At 44.5% G+C, this 18,381-nt stretch overlaps 1 protein-coding gene across 1 annotated transcript in view; it reads left to right on the top strand.

The window, feature by feature from the left end:
• The window catches only part of crybg2 (crystallin beta-gamma domain containing 2), a 28,679-nt gene extending 12,291 nt beyond the window's left edge, over nt 1-16,388 (top strand). Inside the window, exons 5-24 of the mRNA XM_037474855.2 lie at nt 4,044-5,187; nt 5,375-6,148; nt 9,342-9,389; nt 10,168-10,286; nt 10,865-11,054; nt 11,561-11,700; nt 11,820-11,946; nt 12,035-12,070; nt 12,151-12,290; nt 12,434-12,560; nt 13,089-13,246; nt 13,329-13,455; nt 13,547-13,579; nt 14,010-14,122; nt 14,197-14,326; nt 14,420-14,559; nt 14,838-14,961; nt 15,455-15,613; nt 15,721-15,880; nt 16,223-16,388. Coding sequence (XP_037330752.2) covers nt 4,044-5,187; nt 5,375-6,148; nt 9,342-9,389; nt 10,168-10,286; nt 10,865-11,054; nt 11,561-11,700; nt 11,820-11,946; nt 12,035-12,070; nt 12,151-12,290; nt 12,434-12,560; nt 13,089-13,246; nt 13,329-13,455; nt 13,547-13,579; nt 14,010-14,122; nt 14,197-14,326; nt 14,420-14,559; nt 14,838-14,961; nt 15,455-15,613; nt 15,721-15,880; nt 16,223-16,311 — 4,078 coding nt within the window. The 3' untranslated portion in view covers nt 16,312-16,388. The remainder of the gene's footprint in view (nt 1-4,043; nt 5,188-5,374; nt 6,149-9,341; nt 9,390-10,167; nt 10,287-10,864; nt 11,055-11,560; nt 11,701-11,819; nt 11,947-12,034; nt 12,071-12,150; nt 12,291-12,433; nt 12,561-13,088; nt 13,247-13,328; nt 13,456-13,546; nt 13,580-14,009; nt 14,123-14,196; nt 14,327-14,419; nt 14,560-14,837; nt 14,962-15,454; nt 15,614-15,720; nt 15,881-16,222) is intronic.
• The last annotated feature ends 1,993 nt before the right edge of the window (nt 16,389-18,381 follow it).

Genomic DNA, 18,381 nt, shown 5'->3' with positions numbered 1-18,381 from the left:
CATATTCCCTGACCTATTGAACTTTTTGACAGCCATTCACTTGATTTTTTTTCTCCAAATCTGCTTGGATCAAACCTGCATTTATGTCAGATCTCTGCTCCGGCAGCTTTATTCTCATTCTTCCTTGTGTATGTCTGACACACAGTGTATGGCAGACTGGCTGCTTACTGTAAACACGTCAAATAGCTGTTCACCTACCGCAATTCAAGATTCAAGCGCAGAATGTAAAGTTTAAGCAGGACTCCGAAACAAAAGCACGACAGTTCAGGAAAGTTGGGTTATTCTCGGTAGACCGGTAGGACTTTCAGACAGGAATACAAATCCAAAAGGGGGCAGGCAAGGAATCCAAGGTGAAAAACGTCAGGGAGGGGTCAGAACAGGCAGGTTGGGTACAGGATACATGCTGGAGAGCTGGTCAGTGACACACAAGACAACCGGCCTGTGGACGAGTGCAGGTGAGTGGACCTAAATAGTGAGGCGCTAATGAGGGGCATTTGAGTGCTGATTGGGGGCGAGAGGCTGGAAATGACAAGAGAATTAATTAATTAATTACACCATTTAACAATTTCTGAATATTCCATTTCTCATTTTGCATCATCTCAAAACTCAAACCTCTCAAAATTTTGCCACGCAAGACTATCAAAGTCTTCATACTGTAGTGTTCGTGCTGGGGTTTTCTGATCAAAAGCGCTTGTTTCCATTCGACAGCCCGTTCCGTCCTGGTGGCTCATCCAGTGTTGTGGTCGTCAGACCCATCAACATCACTGTCTTGCACAGTTTCCCGTTGAGCCACAAAAGGCGTCATGCTGATTCTTATTTCACAAAAACAATAACATCGGTTAACATCATAAAATATTGCCAACTTCCCGCTTTTAATATTAAACCCATAAGAGTTCAATGCAAATGCGTTATGTCATCAATCTAACAATTGCTATTTAATCAGCACATTTCTACATTAGGCGTGGACTCGATGTCATTCTAAGATGACATTTAACGAGGAGTCAAAATGATTACATTAAACTCGGGGGAGTGAGGAATGGTTGCAGCTACCTTTTAACACAGCGGTGACTGACGGCGTGTCAACTACACTTGATCCATAAGCTTAGCAAAGCTGCAGTTCCTTGACAGCTTCACGGTTGGTAGAAGTCCAAACCTTCACAGGACTGACGCGCGGTGAGGCGAGCATTCTCTAATCCCCTGAAGAAGTGCTGACAGGTGGAGGCTAACCATACAACAAGCTAACAATTCCCCCCCACTCACTCCTAGATGGATAAAGAGTAATTACATATTTGTAGATGGTCAATCGATGTCAACAAAGGCTCCAACCTACACACAATGTTTCCAGTTTGATGCAATATTTCTGTGTATTTCTGCGAGAAGAGAAACCATGCTAAGCATCCGGATGCACACGCTTGACATTCTGACCATGATTCCCTGACAGGGGAGTGATTTTAAACAAAGGCGTGTTTCTTTTTTGCTTTTGTTTTGAACGGTCCACAGTAGGCGAACGGAGAAGGGTGACCACATTCCAACGTCATCGTTCATCCAGCTGGGGGCATTGAACACAAAGAAATGTTAGGATTTTAATCCGTGTGTAAAGAGGAGCGTTTGCTGTTAAGAGAAGTTAAACATGGGTCATGTCAGAAATGAAATGCAGGTTTATTTAGGGCAGATCAAAGAGTTTATTCTTTGACCGGCATGGCGGTGGAACTCGGCGAAACGCACAGCTGCACACACATCCACACATTCCAGTACCATCCATGTTCTCGCACATGTGTTTAGGTGTGCATGATGACTCTGTACATACAACCGTACAGTATGTGCTAATGTTGGGTTTGAATACCTGTCTCCCGGAGGCTAATGTTGCGAGGCAGCTTATCATTTGCATGTTAGTGTGCAGAACATCAGGTTTCCGTGGCGCTGGGACTCGCCGGTGCCTTACGGGAAAGTTTTTGTTCTCTCTCATTACCTGTGTCTCAGGTTTATGTGCTCGGCTTGTCAGAAGAAGAACCTATTAAACAAACAAAATGATTTTCTCAAATATATTATATAAACCTGTCTACCAACGCACCGGGGGCAACCACTAACGTAATGAGCGTGAACCCTTACTGGGCGGTTAGACCAACGGACGTGGAAAAAAGGGCAAATCAAGTCATGACAATAAAGTTTTAGTTTAATTAGTTTTTCTTTTTGTCAAGGAACCGCACAATCTGTAAATTGACTCACTAAGGCAATTTTGTTCTCATGACCTTTTGAATAAACTACCTGTTTTGCGTTGAGGCATGCCACCTGTTTGAGGACGGAGCCACGCTGGCCTGTGAGAACTCATTCCCAATTAAATGAACAGAGCTATAATCCTGCAAAGTGCAGGCTTCTGATGAATAGTGAAGGTCAAATGATTCAATAATTGAGCTTGACTCAGAATTATCCCTTGATTTCCAAACTGTTGGCTGCATAGCCTCACACGGGGCACCATTTGTTGGGAAGCATGGGGCGATGTTTGGTTTAAAAGAGTTAGGGCTGGCATAGGCCAGGCCGGAAAGGGATGGGAAGAGGTTCTGTTGTCTTATCCTTACACTGACAAAGTCAGTTCGGAAAGCTTGAAGAAGAGATACTTTCTTTAATCTTGCATAGTCGGTTCAGAAAGAAGGTTTGAAGACGGGTAGGTCACAGACTACTGGGGTGTCTGTGGCTTGACCAATCAGATCTCAGGGCGGATTCACCAAGAGAGAGACGTCACACTCAGGTGTTGAGGCACATTCCTTGCAGGGGATTTATGTCCTGCAGCAGCGATGCATTCAAATGTCAGCCTTGGTGTTATGCAATGGTGGGAGCCCAACACAACGTCCCGACAACAAAGTGCCTGCAACTATGCCCACCCTGCCACTTTCAAGACTCCACAAGTGAAAGGAAACCATAGACGTCCCAGTTTTCTTTTTTTACTTAAGGTCTTTTGCAAGAAAAACCTCTTAAACGGACAAAATGATTGTCAAAAATATATTGCAAACCTGTCTACCAACGCACCGGGGCAAGCAGTAACATCTGTACGAGACAAGTGTGAACCCATCCGCAACATTACTGGGCGGTCAGACCAGCTGGCGTGGTAAAAAGGGCAAATCAAGTCATGACAATAAAGTTTTAGTTTAATTAGTTTTTCCTTTTGCTAAGGAACCGCACAATCTGTAAATCGACTCACTAAGGCAATTTTGTTCTCATGACCTTTTGAATAAACTACCTGTTTTGCGTTGAGGCATGCCCCCTGTTTAAGGACACGGCCACGCTGGCCTGTGAGAACTCATTCCCAATTAAATGAACAGAGCTATAATCCTGCAAAGTGCAGGCTTCTGATGAATAGTAAAGGTCAAATGATTCAATAATTGAGCTTGACTCAGAATTATTACTTGATTTTACTACTACTACTTGACATTTTGTTGACATTTAGTGGCATGAAGTATAGCACAATAATAAAGTTGAAGGACTTATAAAATAGGTGAACTGATTTAAAGCCGCAGAGGACAAGATATCCAAACTTTTAGTGGAGCAACTTTCGAGAATTTTTCCTCAAATTCGCTACCGTTACTTGTGAACAGACAGAATGTACTAATTGAATAGGAAACGAAAACCAGCTAAATTGTTGGTACATATGTTGGCATGTCCTTTTGACATTCATGGGTAACCCTGAATCCTTTTTGTGCACAAGGTGTTTGTTGGTTTAACAGCGCTGTGTGTCTCAGCACCGTAAATCCAGTAGTTCGGCTTCATTCATTCATGTATTACTGTGTTGTTTCCAACCTCGGTTTCTTAAACAAATTCACATTTCTTCAACCGTGTCAGAAATGATAAGTAATAGTCAGCAACTGAACAGATGTCTCCATGCAGGTCGAGTGACTTGACTTTGTATGATTAGCAATGTTGACATTGAGTGACAACCACACCCTGAAGACACTGCAGTCATTAACACAATCTGGACCAAGCATCATTGTCAAAGCAAACTTTTACTCTTCGTTCTTTGTCTCTTTTTCTTTTTCTTTGAATTCATCCAGGTCTCTGACAGCATCAACTACGCCCAGAGCAGATCCAGAATTCTTAAATCCGCCTCTTAAAGTGGAGATGGAATCGGTTGATGAAATGACTTCAGGCTACAGCAGAATAAGCACCAATCGGTACATTAAGGATTCCTCTCCCCCCAAAGAGGATGAATCCCAGTCTCGTTTCCGGAAAGGATCTCCGATCAATGAGGCCGATGCCAGCGAGGTCAGCCGAGACATGGCGGACCGAGATAGCTTCACTGTCAGTGATTCAAGTGACACAGTGATCGGCTCCGAGTACAGATGGAGAAACCGATTTGAGGGTCTTTTTCCGTTTACAGAAAAAAGTGAGGGTTCCTCCTTCTCTGATTCTCTGAGTTACAGAATGTCTGACACCTACTCGACCTCCTCCTCCTCCTCTACTCTACTCGATTCTACAGTATACAAACACCTCAGCAACTCCTCTTCCTATCCAGAGGAACAGGTTACCATTGGCAACGGGCTGAATGCCATGACCATGACTTCACTGAGCCGTGACATCGAGTCTGCGGGAGCGCCATCATATGAATGGAGGAGGAGTTTTGGTGAGCAGGTGGAGTCTGCTGCTCCTGCAAGTGACAGAGAGGCAGAGGCAGAGAGGTTTAAGTCTCGCTGGGACTCACAACAGCTCCCTGCTTCCAGCATCTCCTCAGCCCGCGGCTACGACACCTTCGACACCTTCGACAACTTTAAAGACGACGACGACATCTCCCGCTTTACTGGAGTGTTCAAGGCCACACTTGTGGAGCTGGTCTCCGAGCCTGCAGCACCCCCCTCCACTCCCCCAGCCTCCCCCGAGGAAGACTGCTCCAACCAGTTTGACATGGACAACCTGGTGGACACGCTGAAGAGCATGGGACCCTCCCAAAGGCCCAGGAACGGCAGCCTGCGCGGGGCCCCCGCCGGGCTGGTCTCTTCCCTGCCACCGATAGTGGAGGATGCTTCGAGCCCCATCACCCCCGACGTCCCCGCCTGCCTCACCAGTCCCACAAAAAGGACGGGAGCAATGGGCAACCCTCCGGATTCCCTCAAAGGACTTTACACTCTGCCCAGTGACCTGGGACTGGGGAGGAACTCCTCCAGAGACACTCGGTCCCCCCTGGAACTGATGAGCCAGCAGGTACAGTGATATGGAAGTTCAGCAAATGTCTTAATATGATCTATGCTTACATTCCTCTAAACAATTGTCACATAGTCTTTTCTTGCTTTAATAGAGGGGATAACATTGCATTCTATCATATCATTTTTTCGGGTTGTGTAGGTGTGATTTTTATCACATTTTAACTCATTGCTATACTCACCTGCAGGTCCAGCAGTCCCCCGGAACAAGAGGCCTGACCTTGCCGCTGAGATCCTCAAATAGTTTAATAATGACAAAATTGTCTGACTCCTCTTCTGAGGAATTAAAATCCCCAGTGCTGAATGGGAATGGATTTATCCCCAGCTCCCGCCTGGACAAAAGCATCATCTTTGGAAGCCACAAGTCGACCTCCGCGGATCAGACTAATGAAAATGGAAAGACCCATCGCCCGCTCTACCGCACCAGCTCTCTGCCCGATAAGGGTCCCTCATACGATCACCTGAGTCTGGGACCGAAGGAGCTTGGTGATGCTGGAGCTGCCACAGAACCAGCGGCGTCCCGCTTTACGCGTCTGTCCTTCCTTTCGAATTCGTCTTCCTCCCAACCGGGCTCCTTGACCGGACCTGAAAGCCCCAACGCTGTGATGAGTCTGCCCCCACTGCGGGCCGTCGGCTCGCCGCCATCCGGCAACACTCCCAACCGCCTCCTCAGCCCCACCGGCTCCATAGACCTCCAGAGGCCCCTCACCACCGTAGACTCCGCCTTCACTATGTTTGGCCAGACGCAGGGGACGGGGATGGGGACGGGGACGGGGATGGGGACTGGCACCGGGGCACTGAGCTCTCCCGTTCTGCTGAGGGGCTCCAGTATTGAGGGAAACGCGGGGATCCAGCAGACGCCGCTGTTCAACAGAGGCCATGGAGAATCTCAGTTCCAGACCCAAGCAGCTGAGCCTGAGAGGAATTCTGTATCAAAATACAGAGCCTTCCCTGATGCTTATGTGAGTATCACCACCACTGTGTATTTAGTATTGCATGGAGTGCATTTGTACGCGAGTAATGCTTTTATTCTGCATCCCGAGGAAATGGTAAGTGGACGAATGCATTAGTAGAAGCCATTCTCTAGTTGAGAAAGAGAAAAATCAGTGGATGATGTGCAAATATTCACAGGCCAGTTCAAGGTGGTGTGTGGCCTGAAATGGCAACTTGGTTATTGCAACAACATGAGAAAACGCTACACATATATATGCACAACATCTGTAGTTGATCACTATGTTGGCAGATCTTCATCTCACTCAAAGATCTTGAAAAAAAGACAAACTCAGGTCAGGTTACATTAGGTGAGAGAGATCACTTCATGTGTGGTTTTGCACAGAGGGAAAGTCCATCTTTGTGTGGCTCTTTTTGTCTTTGTGTCCGAGTACCTTCACACACTGCAGCTAGTTGCATTCATAGACATGTCCAATACCAAATATTTTCACGACACCCGGCTTTAAGGAAGGGAAGGGAAGAAGACCTCATGCATCAGTGGCGTCCTAAGAAAGGAAAAAAGAAATTATATGAGATTGATTTCTGACTGCTGAGAATCACGAGGGTGTGTACTGAGGAATACATACAGGCATGTATGCACTCGCTAATCACATGCACGCATTCCCGAGAGGAACTTAACTGATTAGGACATGTCTGAAATCATTAGATTGTCGAGAGCGTCTACTCGCACGTGTGCACGCAGATCTATTCCTGTCAACATAATTGGGGTTCGCATGTTTCGGTTGTTCTTCTCGCTTCGCGACTGAGCCAACATACCACAACATGTCACACCCAAACTTCACCCACACCTGGAGGATATTATGAGTGCAGGTATGCCAACAGTTCACGAAACGCAATACGCTTTCCCGTGAGGAAGGGTTTCTGTAGAAGTAGGCCCCGACATAGGGATTGTTTGTAATGAAAACGTACACATGAAGACAACCTGTTACGCTCACAGCCACACCGTCACACAGAGTCATCAATGAGCTTAACCTGCACGACTTCAGACCACGCGAGGAAGCGGGAGTACTCGGAGAGAACACACCTTTCCCCCGGGAGACCATGCAAATCACACACAGAAGGCCCGGGATATGACCACTGCTGATAGTGTAGTAAAATGTAGATTTTAAGAATTGTCAATTGTGACATACATAAAAATAATATTGTACCTGGCTTTTAGCGGTCAAAGTAATGTAATGTATCCACTTCTTATTAAATTTAACCACCCCAAAAAGAAGATACAATTTGTAACACGCTTGCATGGCTTTAATAGGATTCTAAACACATTGTGGCTGATTCATACCTCTACACATCAAATGATTTTAGGAATACGTGTCGTAAGACGCCTCCATGCAGTTAGACCATGGAGTGACCCCGTCTCACCCGGTGAGATCCTCCACCTGGCTCCACTCCCATTCCAGCTGCCTCGTCCTGCAGAGACACAGCCACACCTTGCCATTTGGATTCTTTCTTACATTTCTCTGCTTGTTTGCTTCATTTTTGGTGAAGTACAGCCGACGGGGAGATGTTTGAATGGGCAAAGATTACAAACGGATGGGGTTTTAATTTTGCTCTCATCGACACTTGTATGCGGCACATGATCATGCGTTTCATTAAAAAAAAAAAAACATAATGTGGGATTTGCTGAGACTGCGCATTCCATGCGCTCTAATGGCTTTTATAGGAGAGCAGATGGTGTGCTCAGGCCGCCGGGAGGGAAAGGAGCAACAGGGGGAAAGTGTCTGTTGGAGCTTAAGTTACACAATTGGGTAAACACAACCTTCCCAATAAATTATGCAGTTGTTAAACCAGGTTGGAACCGTATATATTCCACTTTGTTTCCACACTCATGAATCCAAACAATGAGCAAATAGGAGAAATGTAATAAGAATGAAGGCATCGAGGCATTTCTTCCGATGTTCCCAAAACAAGAGGAATACTGAGTATAGTGTTCAGATAAAACTTTTACAATTACATAATGTGAATCCATTAATCGACATTAGAATATGTAAATAAAAATCCCACAGCATGAAAAGCTGGGAATATTATTGTGATGACCACGTTGAGTTGTTGAATAGAATACAATGTCAGCAATGGAGGGAATCAGAATACTGAAAAAAGGAGCACTGGCAGATCAAAACTCTTGGTCTATGGTTGCAAAGGTTTGTTGCTGTAAGGCTATGTCATTGAACAATAATGAGTTTTATTGATTCAATGCTGAAAAGGCTCCATTCATGCCCCCAGCTGGCTCACACTGAAAATGAAAAACGGTGTCCTGTTGCACTTGAGAAAAACTCCAAACGCTATTGTGTATGTGTGTGTGTGTATTTATTATTTAGTTCTCAGAATATATCTAATTAAAACAGGCACCAAGTAAGTCATGGCCCTCTTTATTTGGTAACATGACCCAGGTGATAAACTGTTTCCTACAGAGATTCCAGAGAATAAATGCTGGCAGACACTTGACTCTGAACACACAATCGCTCTACTAAATATACATGCAGCTTGCATGGGGTATCGCTTTGGAAGCAAAAATCCTAAAGACCACAGTAGCACACTGACTGCAGGCTGAAGTACGATGTCAGAGCAGATGTGAGGTTAAGGCTTGTTTTTGAGAGCATCAGGTTGAGCAGGTAGAGAGGAATGTTTGTCTTGTCAAGCGACCAAAGGGGTGCGTGTACTGTCAATAAAGGACGCCGTCTCTCCTCACCTTGATGTCACCAGCACCTGTTGAAAAGTGTGACTTAAACACACACGTCTGGCATTTTTGTGAATGACTGCTGTTGTCAGTGAACGGATGTCGGTTAATTAAAACAATATTTCAGGGGTTGGGTCTAAAAAGTAAAAATGTGTAAAAGAAAAGGTCATTTGGTGCAGCAGTATGTTCATTTAAAAAAAAAAGTAAGACTATAATAGTGGCAGTAGTCCTCTAATATGGATTTGTATTAGGGTCATTGTAAATAGAAAATAAAGAAGAAGCCCAGGTACGGTGAAAAAACTCTGACTCTCCAACACTTTTCTATTTAATATAATTATCTTTGCTTTCATCTTTTCCTTTTAGTCATATAAAGGAAATGTTTTTATGTGTTGGAAAAACAAAGTAATGCAATGCTGTGTATCTAGTAGAAGGTTTCCTAAAAGAATATTTATTATCTTTGTCCATAGCTCACCAAAGAGAAGGAGCATGGGAAGCTCAATCCTCGTCCTGGAAAGGTGAGTCTCCACACACACACACACACACACACACAGCTGAGCGCTGTCACTCATTACAGAGGATACAGGAAGTGTTTTCCCTGTGAGGCCTGAATATGAGCATTGTGATGCGGAGACTGATGCCAGTGCACCGCCCACGTACGTCTCTTCCATGCCACCCACGTTATTAACTTTGAAATGTCAGGCCTGCTCCTGCCGGAGCTGCAGATCGTCCATGACCCTGAAAGCTAGAGGTGGAGCTGACATTTAGGATCAGCTCCTGGGTTATCTTCCATGCTCCGGGGCCTCAGACCCGAATGGACGAGACATGTCTGTGCAGTGCAGACAAGAAAAGGATGTTGTAGGAACTACCCTCGTCCAACTCGAGAGGACGATAACTCTTATTTTCATTCACTGGTTTAATCTTCATCTCTTTTTTATTTCTGCAAAATTTCACTCCGCTTTTTTTGTTTTGCAAATGCTAATCATTGATATCCAGGAGTGATGCTACCGTGCATCTCTACCGACATACTGTTGTTTTCTGCACTGCACCATTCTCACATGAAATGTCTGAATGAGTTTAGTATGAAGTTTAAAAACTCATGCTTTGATACGAGACTGGAGATAATGCTACCAGATGAAATTGGCACCAATGGGTAATTTTCATGTTCACACAACGTTTTCTTCTGCAGCAGCACAGGTTGAGGTTTTAAACCTGCAGTATTTCCTTTTCACTACTAGTAATCGTATCTGCTAATGTGGCAAATGACATCAAGTCTTAACCTGCTGTTTTCTCTAGATGTATATCTTTGACCAGCCAGGGATGTACGGCCAGAGGATCGAGGTGCGCAGCGATGTCATCGATGCTACGCCCTGGGAGCTGCAGGAGACCATCTCCATCAGGGTCGTCAGAGGAGGGTGAGTTTTGAGTGTCACTTGTCACTTGTACTACATGTAGAATTAGTACGTAGGATTACAAGCACAATGGACAATACTTCTGTCTTCATGAACATAGACGTGAGAACAGGCTTAAGGGGCTGTTTTTGCCAGTAATTGAAGTGCTCAAATTCTAGCAGTAAACAAACACCAGCCCAACACATATTTGGCACTTCATCAAACAAAAGCCTGCTGAGATGATTAAAGTGGCAAGGGCAGATATGATGACATCTCCACACCTTGTTTCTCCTGAAACTTAAGGTGTGTAATTCATCATAACAAACATCGCCACCAACATCAGGTTGACACTTGATAGAGATGATTAGCAATTTCATAGTAAGTTCTCCTTTTATTCCATTCCATTAACTCATTAACTCAATAGACCTGATTGCTAGTTACATATCATGAGATACACTGTAATGTTTAGGATTTAAACTTTAACTTTAAACAACCATGCCTTCGCCATGTGCACAAATGCATCGACGTGGTGCAGAATAAACTGTTCAATCAACGGAGGACCAGAAGCGCAGATCATCACTGTGTGGCCGTTATACTCCTAGATGGGTGCTGTATGAGAAGCCTAACTTCAAAGGGGAGAAGATCGCCCTGGATGAGGGAGACATAGAGATCACCTACCCGTTCAGTCCAGAGGAGCAGCAGGAGAACGGAGAGCAGAGCGGGGAGTCGAGTGATGAGCAGAGCAAACCTGCCAGGAGGTTCATCATCGGATCTCTGCGACGAGCTGTCAGGGTAAAACCAGATCACCTCACTCTGGAAATTCATTGCTCCTTTCAGTGCACTTATGCTACAGTGGGTTGAAAAGTCTACATTTGTTATTTAGACTTAACTTCGCTCTTAAACAACTTCTCACAGGTGTTTTTTAACTGTACCTGGTCAGTGTCAAAGTGTTCTATTAACACATGATCACCATCTGGTGTTAAAAGTAGGAAACCGCAGGGATTGATTTGACTTTAACATTTCTATGATCTGTTTAATGAACCAGTGAATCCTTTATTTCCATCTGACGTTGTTCAGGTCTCTACTGTATAGTCACATATTATATAGTTCTGTGACTACAACATCTTCAGCGTTTAGCTGGTGATTATATTCTTGGGTTCACGTTGTGATGATGACCCGTGTTCCCTCTCTAAGGTCACCATACTCCTTATATTTTCTCACTCTCTGCAGGACTGCAGCATTGCTACCTTATTTTCTCCATTATGTGACATTGATGGATCCTCTCTATCCTCACTCAGGACTACAGTGTCCCAGAAATCCGTCTTTTCCCCGAGGAGAACGCAGAGGGGAAGAAGGTCATTTTCAGAGACACGTCGGAAGATTCCAGGATTTTTGGCTTCCCCATCAAGGCAAACTCTATCATCATCAATGCTGGGCTGTGAGTTTCTGAATTGTGAAAAATGCGAGATCATATGGAATTTGCATGATGACGCTATTCACACGATAACTTTGAAAGTAAAATTTATTTTATTATATTTTGTCTTTTTGCCCGGTCAGGTGGCTTGTGTACGCACATCCCTTCTTCCAGGGCCTTCCACGTGTCCTGGAGGTGGGGGGGTACTCCAACCCTGTAGCTTGGGGAGTGGAACAGCCCTATGTGGGATCCCTACATCCACTCAAAGTAGTGAGTGGCCTTTTCTTTCCTTATTCTGTAGAAAGGTATGTTCCTCGATTGTTGGAATCAACAATTCTTGTTCATTCTTCCATTCCAGGGTGAACCAAGAGTGGAGAATATGAGTCAGCCAAAGGTAAGGGAGCACAAATACGGCTAACTAATTGCTGCTAAATCAAATCATTCTGTTTATAACTGACACCCTTTTGTGTCCAGTTGGAGATCTACGACAAGCCGTACTTCACTGGGAAATCGAGGACCATAACCACCAACATGAGGGACTTTGTGACCAGAGTAGACCGCCAGCAGACGACCTTCATAAGCAGCGCCGGCTCCATCAAAGTGCACGGAGGAATGTGAGTTGCAATGTTCATACTCACCCAACCATTTGAAGACATCTCAGTGATTTAAAGACTACCGTCAGCCAATACCAGGTAGCTTAAAAGGATTGGAGTGAATGTGTGCTTTTTAACCCCGTGCCTCCCCTGTGTTGCTGAAGATGGGTGGGCTACGAGAAGGAGGGCTTCCGTGGCCACCAGTACCTGCTGGAGGAGGGAGAGTATCATGACTGGAGGGTGTGGGGAGGCCAAGACGCTGAGCTGCGCTCCGTCAGGGTGATACGGGCGGTAGGTTGAGGAAATGGTTTGGTTTTTGTTAATAAGTCATTTTGATGATGTGGCTCCGGTTGTATGCAAACTGCCTGATTAAATAGTCTCTATGTAATGACAATATAATGTATTGTACTTCTACCTGCGGGACGTTTTCTGTGGTAACTGTGCATGCAAATCTCTTACTGCTTATCTGCTGCACTGTGTGTCTGTTCCATTACCCGAGCACCACTGCACTACACAAACACACATTTACAGTATATAGAGGGGAATAAAGAGGAATCATCGTTTTCTATGTGTTTTTTATGGGAATGAGAATCTATTGGATCAATTTGAGGAGTGCATGCAGCACGGGGCTCCCCATGGGTCTTGTCTTGGAAAGACTCCATTCTGGTTCCCAACTTGGTCCCTCTTCAAAGTGACTCCACAATGGCCGCAGGAGTCCTGAGGCCTTTTGGCATGAACATGAAATTTAGGACATCGGTGATGATTTAGACAGCAAACCGTAAACAAGTCAAGTCAACCCATTTTCTTTCTCTCCTGCAGGACCTGACGGACCCCATGATTGTGCTGTTTGAGCAGCCGGAGGAGGAGCCGGAGGGCGCGCCGGAGGAGAACACCTTCGAGGTGACGGAGGCCATTGCTGACGTCGAGCTGTTTGAGTACAAAACCTCCACGCGCTCCATCAACGTGCTCAGCGGGGCGTAAGTCGATATTTCCCTCACCAGCTCAGCTGAGTGGAAACGCGTCCCGTTTACCAGTGGTAAAGGCTGGTCTCCCTTACAGATGGGTGGCCTACTCCCATGTGGACTTCTCTGGTAACCAGTACATCTTGGAGAAAGGCGTCTACAACAACTGTGCCGACTGGGGCTCTCAGGACAGCCGCATCTGCTCATTGCAGCCCATCCTCCAGGTGAGGGCCCCTCTGAAGTCGTTAAATGATTGATTTGATCAACGTATTTGTGTTCCGGTGGTGCTTATATTTTTGTTCTGTTGACTTTCAGGCCCCAAGTGACACCTCAAGGAACTCTGCTGAGGTATTTTGCGTGGACTTTCTCTCTTTTACAAAGGGTTGGGCATCTTTCAGTCCAGTGTCAGAAAAAGCATAAAGTCGTTATTGAAATGACCGATGCGCACACAACTCTAGAGCCCCCCCAGGGCTGCAGCTTGTGTGTGTGTGTGTCACACCACGCAGTCATGCAAAACTTTTGGATCTGGACTTTGCTCCATGCAGGGACTTGTTTTTGTACTTTGCCCACTGAGCCGTCCATAATCTGCTGCAACATTCTGCGTGGCAAGAAGAACCTGTGATGAAGTCGCTTTATCTGTGACACCTGACAGTAGTATGACACTAATTCCTTCCCTGGGCAGCTTTTGAAGCCAGTACTTAAAGGGACATTTCTTTTTAATAGAATAAAAGGCTTTGGGTCATAAATGTGTTAACCTCTAACCTTGCCTCCACCTCAGATAATACTGTATTCTGAGCCGGACTTCCAGGGGGAGTGTCACGTCTTCAAACTCAACCAGGAAGCATTAAGCGAAAATGTACCGACCAAGTCCTGCAGAGTGTCGGGGGGAAGGTGAGGAGCCTGCAGTCAGATAGGAAGAGAGAGAAAAGCATAAAGGCTGATCAACCGCATCATCTGTGTTTCAGCTGGGTGCTCTACGAGAGTAAACAGTACTCTGGGAACTCGTACGTCTTATCTGAAGGAGACTACCCCAGCTTAACGAGCATGGGGTGTCCGCCTGGCTGCACCCTGAGCTCTGTCAAGGTCGTGCCAATGGTGAGGGGGCCACTCGTGTTTAAAAAGAACAACCTAAAAGGTGGCGTGTGCTTTCCTTCGCCTCGCACTGATCCTCTGTCTCCCCTCATCTAGATGCTCTCGGTTCCCTCCATCTCCCTTTTTGGCCTCGAGTGTCTGGAGGGCAGAGAGATCGACATCGACACAGAGGTCCCCAGCATGGTGGAGGAGGGCTTCAACAATCACATCCTGTCCGTCAGAGTCAACAGCGGCTGGTGCGTGCTCGTCCCTCCTATCGTCCTCCTATGGGTCGTCCTACTATCGGACGGCTGGGCCAGTCCTCGGCCCAAAGCACTGAACCCCCATATATGCTCCTTGAGTCCGGATGCTAGTATCCGATGGCCAGGTGTCACTCTGCATGCTGGCTTGTTCTAGTTTGTGTGTTTACATGTTGCCATACAGTAGCTGTCCCTGTTTTTGGTCTTGACAAGAAGCAAGTCTAGCCTAGTTTTTGAGTCCCTGTGTACTAAGGCACCTGATATTGTCTTGACAGCTGGGTGATCTGTGAACACAGCAACTACAGGGGGCGCCAATTCCTCCTGGAACCAATTGAAATCACCAACTGGCCGAAGTTCAGCTCAATACAGTCTATTGGCTCAATGTTCCCGGTCCGACAGGTTGTAAACACGTCATCTGTACCAGTTGCCACAAATAGTGTTGTTTGCACCTCGTGACTGTGTCATTCTGGTAAAAAAAAGTAGTCTGGGAGACACCTCCAGTAGCAGGAATCACAACAGAGGAGGGTTTGAGCACTTTGCCACCGCAATTTTGACACAATGTGAAACAGTGTGCAGCCCATTAATTGATCTTAAGGTTGAGCATCAACAAAAGTTATACACAGTATAGTATTTCCGTACATAAAGCCCTTAAATAAGTAAGCTTCCTACAGTGATTGGCTGGCTTTACTGGTCCAGCACGTAGTCAGTTTCATGCTTGTACAGCACTACATTTCCATCCCTTTAAAGAGATATAAATTATGTAAACCAGAGATAAGGACAAATGTTTTATTTCTTGGGTATTTAACGATGTGATTTAGTTGTGTTTGCTCCACTGAGCAGGCCCTGAGATTTAAATATTTAGTGTTCTTTTTTTTTTTTTTGCCTCTTGCAGAAGCGCCGCTTTCTACGCATCAAGAACCGGGAGAGGGGTCACTTCCTCTCTGTCCAGGGTGGCGTGGAAGAGATGAAATCAGGACGAGTGGTGGTGACACCGGAGGTGGAGCCCATGAGTGACATCTGGTTCTATCAGGATGGCCTCATCAAGAGTAAGGTAATGAGGCCTCGTTGAAATGTAATTAGTATTGGCAACCACAACCCAAACCTGCACTGGGCTGGTCTAATGATGTGTGTGTGTGTGTGTGTGTGTGTGTTCTGCAGTTGTCTCCAACCATGAGCCTTCAGGTGATGGGCAACATAGAGCAGGCGGCCAAAGTGGTTTTATGGACAGAGACGCGGCAGCCTGTCCAGACCTGGGCGGCTCAGATGAGAGGACTCGTCAGCAGCCTCACTTTTCCTGGCTGCGTCCTCGATGTCAAAGGTATGTGGGACAAAAAAAACTACTACAGGCGTTTGCATTAGCATTTATATTACCATGTGTCTCCGCTAATATGCCAAAAGAATATGAAATGATGGTTCCCTCTTTAAAATGAGATTAAAAATTTGATAGCCTTTGTTTCAGTTAATTTTAACCTTTGTTATAGATGGATCAATAGAGCATTTAAATTAGACAACTGTGTTCAGAAAAATAGATTTTTATAAAGGTAGGTTTTAGAGGTAAAAGTGTTTCCTTTTAGAGCAACACTTTAAAAAACGGGGAGAGGGAGGGGTTCTTCTGGATAACATTTTAACTTGAACTTAACGTGATTTTTTTTCTCCACAGGTGGCAAATCTTATGACAAGGACCACGTGGTGATCATGCCAGAGAATGAGGAGAGGCCAAGCCAACAGTGGGAGATAGAGCTGCTGTAGGCTGCTCTAACATTTTCCTCCTCATTATAAAGGATCTTTTCTATATGCAAGGACCACAAAACAGAACCCTGTCAGTGCCTCCACAGCCGCAGCACGGCGGTTCAGTTCAGTTGTATCCAGTTGATTTAGAGAACTGTTCTTTGAACTTGACCTGTACCGGATGTGTATTGGATCTGTAGAATTTGCTGGTATGGTTTCAGGTTTGAACGCTACGGCACCTGTTGTAGTAAACACTTTTTATGTTCTTCACCATTGTTATTCTGAACATGTACATGCTTACCGGGCCTTTCTGCAGATAGTGGACTAATGAAGCCAAATGAATCTGTAGTGTCGGAATCAGGAGCGGTTTAAAAAAAAAGGTATTTTAATATGCACTGTGTTTATCAATGTTTGTTTTGTGGGAAATTTTGCACTTATATGTACGTTGCCGTATATCCTTTTTTAAATTGAGCTGTGCAGTCACTCTGCTTCATGTCTGTTACAAAGCTGTTTTCCAACATTGTCGTATGTTTGAATATTTGATCCTAAAGATGTGAGGATGTTTCTTTCTTAAAAGGGAATGGTTTTGAAATATTGAATAAAACACACAAATTTAACAAAAAGAAAGCAACCTGGTCTATTTGAAAATAATCTTCAATAATATGTTTTGCTGGATTTTGATTTCTTATACAAAATGTATACAAGCTGCTAGATCAGCTATTAATGTAATAAGTGTCATAGCTCCTCATGCTGTGGAGGTTCAGAAAATGTGTTAATTAACGGGTTAAGATCAATGTTCAGCACTGACAACACGTTTTGTCTCAGATCGAAATTGAACAGATATGCACATCTGTGGAGTCAACCACTTGGTTGATCTCCTTCTACCTTTCATTCTACTCTAATTGATCGTTTTGCTGGCTCGCTTACTTCCATTGTACCTCCTATCCCTGCAATCACCCATAATGTTTAACCTCTTTAGTTCCCCTGGCTGTTTGAAGGCACGGTGAGTGATTGATTTGTGTGTCTGTGATTAATGGCTTTCTAAAATGTCCATGTGCACAGTGGAAAAACATGTGCTAATGGTGTAGTATTCATGTCCACTCTATGTATCTTGTATTGGGATGCGCAGAATATTAAATAGATACAACTGTTACTTTTCAAAAACTGAATAAGTAACAAAAGACAAATACTAGTAATTCAACAATTTCAATGATGCCAACTAATACTTAGCAGTGGTGGAAATTATAATGTGTGTGATAATGATTAGTGGGAGAATTGCAGTTTGTGTGTTATTAGATTTTAGTTGTTGGATTAAATAACTGCAATATGAATTAGACACACGTTATTCATAATCATTTAATTCATTTAATAACTGAACACATAAAATCTTGCCATAATGTAACGTTAAAGCCTAGAGGAAGGTTCTTACTCCATTCTTCATGGATTTCTTCCACATTTCTCCCAAAATATTTTTTTTTTGGTCTTCGCAGGAAGGACAACGTGGGAGGAACTGTGGGACACCCGAACGAGATTAGAAAAGCTGAACTGGAGAAGAGGCAGACAGAAGAACATTATTGATGGTCATTAAGACTGGATGAGGGGACTATGTTATTCATACCGTATTTCGTTTTGTAATTGTATTGCTTCTGTTATTAAATGATTTAAGTTATTAAACTATTTTTTTATTTTTCTACCCGAGCCAGATGACTATTGTCGGCGAAAGAGGCTTTGCTTGTTCAGAGAGGTTCAAACCCCACTCTCTTATTTTTAAACAAATACACGTGCACCTCAACGCAAATACACTTCATTTACATATTCTTCACACTACTTTGCCTTCATCTGGTCAAACTTCTTTCTTCCACATCCACATAACACAAAGAAGGGTTTGCTTTGGATCAACTTTGTTTGTACTAACCACACAGGTGACCTGTTTGTGTGTAAATGCTCGTCCTCTGTGTGTTTCAGCGTGACAATAACTTGCATGGCCTGTTTTCTGTGCCTCCTTAGAAAAAGAATATGATACGTCTTCTTTGTCTCCTCCCCCTTCTCTTGGGGAAATACTGGGCGTATCAGATCATTATCACACCCGCG

Source organism: Pungitius pungitius, chromosome 17 (assembly GCF_949316345.1).
Source record: "Pungitius pungitius chromosome 17, fPunPun2.1, whole genome shotgun sequence".
In the NCBI taxonomy this organism is placed as follows: Eukaryota; Metazoa; Chordata; class Actinopteri; order Perciformes; family Gasterosteidae; genus Pungitius; species Pungitius pungitius.
The sequence above is the reverse complement of the archived record's forward strand: the minus strand, read 5'-3'. Positions and strand labels throughout refer to the sequence as shown.